The sequence below is a fragment of the Ursus maritimus genome, unplaced genomic scaffold (genome assembly GCF_017311325.1).
Source record: "Ursus maritimus isolate PB19 unplaced genomic scaffold, ASM1731132v1 scaffold_7, whole genome shotgun sequence".
Classification (NCBI taxonomy): domain Eukaryota; kingdom Metazoa; phylum Chordata; class Mammalia; order Carnivora; family Ursidae; genus Ursus; species Ursus maritimus.
In genome coordinates, this window is record NW_024426885.1 from 25,836,146 (window position 1) to 25,842,145 (window position 6,000).

The 6,000-nt window shown below is 52.0% G+C and overlaps 1 protein-coding gene across 1 annotated transcript in view; it reads left to right on the forward strand.

Annotated features, from left to right (window-relative positions):
• Window positions 1-701, forward strand: part of ARL3 (ADP ribosylation factor like GTPase 3) — a 35,050-nt gene extending 34,349 nt beyond the window's left edge. Inside the window, exon 6 of the mRNA XM_008710555.2 lies at window positions 432-701. Within this exon, the coding sequence (XP_008708777.1) occupies window positions 432-479 (48 nt within the window). The 3' untranslated portion in view covers window positions 480-701. The remainder of the gene's footprint in view (window positions 1-431) is intronic.
• The last annotated feature ends 5,299 nt before the right edge of the window (window positions 702-6,000 follow it).

Consider the following 6,000-nt stretch of genomic DNA (forward strand, 5'->3'; position numbering starts at 1 on the left):
ACTGTCACACTGTAAACACACTGGGGCACCAGAAGGCTGGCTTATTGAATTTAATGCCCTGGCAAAGGTCAGCTTTCAGAAAAAGCCAAAAATGGCTGGAATCTCTGATAGCTCTTCAATCAGGCCTTGGGTCCAGGCAGATGTGTTTATTTTTTCAGAGGGAGTTCCTGAGGATCCATCTCAAGTTCAGACACTGGGCACTCCCCCTCCCACCTCCCTCCTGTGCTCTCAGAGATCCCCCTTCTCCTCCCCAGGAGGCCACTGTCTCTGGTCACCCAGGTGGGCCCCTGGGGCAAGTAAACTCCCTGGAGCTCAAGGTTGGGGAAGGGAGGACCCGGGACACCCCCCCCCCCACTCTCCAGGCCTGGGCTTAAGTGTGTGGTGCCTTTCTTACAACTAATATTGCCTTTCTCTGCCCATTTCCCTCAAAGGACGGCATGAACTGGGTCTGCAAAAATGTCAATGCAAAGAAGAAATAAAATCTAGCCGAACGGAGAGACGCAGGAGCTGCGGGAGCTGAATTCTGTCCTGAAAAACACTAATTTGCTGCTTTCTGACCAAATGTTTTTCCATCTGTGTGCAGCTACAGCTGTTTGAAGAGAGGGAACAACACAGTTTAAAAAGAATCCCCATTCCAGCAGTAGATTTAACTGATCTCTGAGGTTCAGTATCATTTTTCAAATAAAGGAATTATATTATTTCCTCTGCATAATTGAAATAGTATTAAATGTCTCAAAGCACATGATTAGAAAATGAGATCTTTTAAATGAGCAAGAGATTACATTGCAGTTTAGACAATTCCAGTGGGCTTTTTCTTTCAGAAAAAAAAAAGAAAAAAAGAAAGGAAAAGAGGAAGAAGCAGCTTATGCTGCATTCATTTATTTCCTGACCTGTCCCTTACATTCCTCCCTACCCCCCACCCATGGCTCCGAAACCACAGACAGTGTTTGCTGGTGCTGGGCAGTGATTTTCACCATCACCGAGCTAGGGTGGGAAGCGGCTGGTGGGGGGAGGGGAGGGATAGCAGATGATTAAACCATCTTGTCATGCAGGTAGGAGACTGTGTATGTAATCCTCACCCTTTGGGAAGAGAGGGAAAAAAACCTTTCTTGCAAACAAGTCACCACAGAAACATACCTCGTCCCCACCCCCCTAACCCCGCTGGCCAGCCACACAGGGATGCAAATTCTTATGACTTTTGACTGTAATGACATCTGGAATGTAAGGAGAGGTGGGAGGTTTAATTCCAGAAAAATTACAAGGTCCTTAAAAAGCCCTCACATCGAGGGCTCAGACTAGCGTAAACAGGCTTTCTCCAGTTCAGTGAAGCAGTGAGCCTCCGACTCTGAGATTAGCTGGCTTCTCCACGGCCGTCCTATAGAAGGGATTTCTAAAGCTCAAAGAATTCTGTTTAAATGATCACAATAGGCCGCTGCTATCAGATTTTAAAAATAAATGCGGCTTTACCATGAACCTGCTCCACTGAGAAAAGGCTGGCAGATCGATTTTTAGAAGAGATCAATTTTTACAGTGCTGGCAACTCGGTGGTGTGGGATGCTGGCGGGTGGAGAGGGTTTGCTGCTGGGAAGAACATGGGTGTGCGTGATTGCTGGGCCAGGCCCCGGGGAGCCAGAGTCACCCCAGCTGCTGCTGTCCCCTGCCTCGGCTCAGCAAAACGGGCCTCTAAGGGCGGAGAGGAGAGAAGGGCAAAGAGAGCGTGTCTCCCTGAGCCGGAGGAGCTGCCCGCTCCCGCGTCGGCGCAGGCCGCCGCGCAACCCTGGGCTCCTGAACTGAGCTCTGCTCTGGTGCCTGAGCTCCGGGGTTTTCAGAGTGTGCATGAGACTGTTTGGGAGCTAGGGGGTCCCAGGAGGCCAGCCGCCTTCTCATCCTGAGAGGTGGCCCTTCCCAAACCCACCGGGGCATTGGAGCAGACCGAAGCGGCCACTCCAGCCCCGGGCCCTCGGGTCCCAGCTTTTTTTTTTTTTTTTTGGACGAAGTTGTGCAGCCGAGGCTGCAGAGGCTGCGGCATGGCCAGCTTCAAAGACCGTCTGGGGTGAAAGTCATTCACAACGCCAGACTCGAAAAGGTGCCCTGGGGTTGCTGTGGACAGACCAGTAAGGACTTGCAAAACAAAAGAGGGTGAGGCTTCTTAAACCACTGGGCTGGTCGCTCCCTGCAGCCTCCTGGCCTGGCTTCTCCGTCTCGCCCAGGTGCCTCGCTGGCTTCGAACGGAGGCAAAACAGAACGATAAGGAACCAGAAATCCCTCTTCTGTCAGGCTGGAAATGCGGCTCTAGTGCTGGAAGATGGTTTCTCCCTCCAGAGAGTGCACCAGGGATGTTACCTGAGGGGCAAAACGCCTGCTTTGAGGTCTGCAATTTGGAGCGCTGTGACATGGAACTTTGGCTCGGCCGTGCATGGTCTGTGAAATATTTTTGTTCTTTCACCACCAACTCAGGGAACTGTTTGAAAGAGCCCTCCCAAGGCCTCGGCCAGCCCGCAGAAGCCACTTGCCCTCCTCTGATAACAGCCTCTGCGAACGCTCAGATTGGCCTTTCAGCTCAAGACAGAGCCATTGCGGATGTCGCCAGCTTTCATCTGCCCTCCGGGCCCTGCTGAAGCCTCCAGGGGCTCGTGGGGGAGAGGAGCGAAGCCTGAAAACTGCGGAGTTTGAAAGCTCCCGTTTGTGAAAAACAAAACGCCTCTAAAGCCCTCTCTCCCTCCCAGCCCCACCCCACCGCTGTGGCCGGGACCAGAAGATGGAATTTGAAGCCAGAGCGGGGACACCCGGCCTGGCGTCCCCCCCCCCACGGCCCCGCGCCCCAGCGGCACTGGCCCCCTCCCCGGCCGCGACCGCCCCGGCGCGGCTCCCAGAGGCTGGCTCCCGCGCCCCGCGCCGCACACCCTTTCCCCTTCACTCTCCCGTGGTTACTATGGAAACAAGGGTGTCATTGATGTGGGCTGAGCTGGGGAACATGTCGGCGCACAGCTGAAAGTCAGCGATTGTGCCGGCGGGTAGAAATGTGCCCGGGTGGAAGAAGTCCGCTGCTCCCGAAACTGCTGGAAGGACGTGGTCCTGCCCCTCCCTCCCTCCCAACTCCACTTCTCTCTCTCCTGGCTTTTGACAAATTTCTTTATTCCCCTCTGGGCTAAAGCGGTGGCTATTTTTGTGCCACTCGGTGCCCCACCCTCCCTGTCGGCCGCTCCTGATCCGGCCTGGCCTGGAGGGTGACACTATGTCACCCTCGCCAGGACGCGTCCCTTGATTCCCGTCAGAGTTTGCTTTGATTTCTCTTTCCTTCTCAGGGGCCAGTTCTGACTTCCTTTTATTTTTAGCTCTGCACTCCATGTGGTGGCAGGGTTCAGTCGGATCCATCGAAAGGTTCTTTTTTTATAGTCCCTTTTGAAAATGATAATCAAAGGAAGGGACGTGGTATTTGGTCATGTGGAAAATTCAATGTATAATTTAGACGTCTGTCAAAAATCTGACAAATTAAATGTAGCTGAAACGAAGGCAGCCCAGAATGTGTTGTGCTCTTTGCCAGAGCTGGGAAGGGGCCTCGACTGTGTTTGTCCTTTCAGAGGTTAGCATTCCTCAAGGTGCTCCTTTCAGAAGAACGCCAACACCGCCACCAACGATAAAAACAAGGCTTTATGAAGCCCCTGCTACACAGCGGGCGCCTTACCTCCAGTACCAGGCAGCATGCAACCCACTTTGCAGTTGGGAAGACTGAGGCACTGGCCTGGGTTAAGGAGTTTGCCCAACCTCACAGAACCTTCAGTGCAGGAGGGGGCTGGAGCCTTGGATCTGCATGCTGTAGCAAGCTGTCACCTCTGCAGGACAAAGACAGTCATGGCCCATTTCCCAGCAGTCTTAACCTACACCACCCCTCTCACCCTCCAAGTCCACACCAGCATTGTTGCCCTGGGGTTCCTTGTCCCGGGTGTTGGGTGTTCCCTGTCCTCACTGCAGCACAACCATAGATTTTGTACCATCTTTTGCACGGACGGGAAAAAGGAACAAGACATTGGGAAAGGCCTGGCAAGGACACTTGGAATTACCTGGTACCTAATACTGCGTCTTCCTTTTAGAGAGAGTTCAGAGAGGGAAACAGACTTGCCCAAAGTTACACAGTAGGGGACAGAGCAGGCCTGCATTCGGGGTTCTGCCCCTGGAGCAGAAAAGCATGTTTTCCCCTTGGGCAGCCTAGCTACACACCAGAATGGCTGGTCCCAAGGGCCCGCCTTTAAAGGCAAGCTGTTGACAGAAAAGAGGGGTGCTTGAGGCAGGAGGAGGGAGGTCTAGGGTTGCCAGATAAATGACAGGGCTTTCAGCTAAACTTGAATTTCAGATAAACAAAGAATTGTTTTTAATACAAGTATATCCCATGCAATATTAGGGACATACTTCTAATACTCAAAAAAATTCTTTGTTTATCTGAAATTCAAATTCAAAAACTGGCCTTCTCAGTTTTTTGTTTGTGTTGTTTTGCTCAATCTCACCACTCCATCCGGAACACCTTGCTCAATGAAGGGACAGTGAGGTACAATTAAAAAGTCTGTTCCCTGGAGTCAGAGAGGCCCAGGGTTCAATCCTTGCCCATTCTAAATCAACTCTGAGATCTTGGGCAAGTTACTCTCTTGGAGTCCTGCTTCTCCACCTATGAAATGGGATTGAAATGGTAGGGAGATTTAAAAGAGAAATAATGTAAATAAAGTACTTAGACCTAGGGCAACAGCTAGCACAAAGTAGGGACATTCCGGGGGCCTGGGTGGCTCAGTCAGATAAGTGTCCGCCTTCGGCTCAGGTCATGGTCCCAGGGTTTTGGGACTGAGGCCCGCATCGGGCTCCCCACTTGGAGGAAAGCCTGCTTCTCCTTCTGCCTGCCGTTGCCCTGCCTGTGCTCTCTCTCTCTCTGTCAAATAAATAAATAAAAATCTTAAAAAAAAAAAAAAAAAGTAGGGACACTCTGTGCCTCAGTCTCTTATCTGTAAAATGAGGTAACATCACCCAGTTCTCCAGAGGACTGGAGGCAGCTGTGCGTGTCCCGTGTAGAGTAGGTGCTCAGTCATTGGCAGCTATTATAATAACTGGCAGAAATTCTCGAGTCCAGACCTTCCCAGGCCCCCAAGACCTCTGCCTTCCCTCCTCCCTTCCCATGTGGCTCTGGAACTTTCAAGGCAACAAGCAAGCGGCCAACAGTCTCCTGAAGGTGCTGGCAGCCCCCTCCTCTCCGGGGCTCCCTGGGCCACCCCAGCCACACCTCTTGCAATTAGATTTGTGAGTGGGAACAGGCTCTTGTCAGAGGCTCCTGATTGGCTCCAGGCAAAAACACAGTTTAGCGCTCAGTCAAGCTGCATTTTAGGGCCTCTGTCTCTCTCCCCCCCTCTCCCCTCTTAATTGCAATCTGTTCAGTGATTTCCTTTTCCAACACTGCGGAACACAGGGAAGCTGCAGCACCAGGAGTCGGGCCGGGAGGAGGGGAAGAGAGCTCCTGCTCCCTGCAGTGAAGCTACTGGCCCAGCACTGTGACAGCGTGTGTGTGTGTGTGTGTGTGTGTGTGTGTGTGTGTGCGTGCGCCCAGAACCAGACACACGCATGTGCATGTGGACATATGACCACCGACCAGGCCCCTACAGTCAGACCAGGGAAGTTGTTAGGGGGCACTCACTTGTGCCGGGTACTTCACAGCCATTATCTTATTTAATCCTTGCAACAACATCATTAACAGTAGGGCTCACAGAACTTGAATCACTTGCTCAAGATCACGCCAGAAGAGAGGGCAGAACCAGATTTGCACCCAGGCCTAGGTCGGTGCCCGGCCCCAAGTGCACACCATGACACAGGTATTCCTCGCTTTCCGAAAGGTCACATTTCACCACTTCGCTGTTACGAAAGACCTACATTAGTACCTGTTTTCAGTAACCGAAAGAAATCTGAAGAGGATTTTCGCTTTTGCAAAAAAAGCCATTACCATACTAGTGTAGGTCTTGCCTAAAA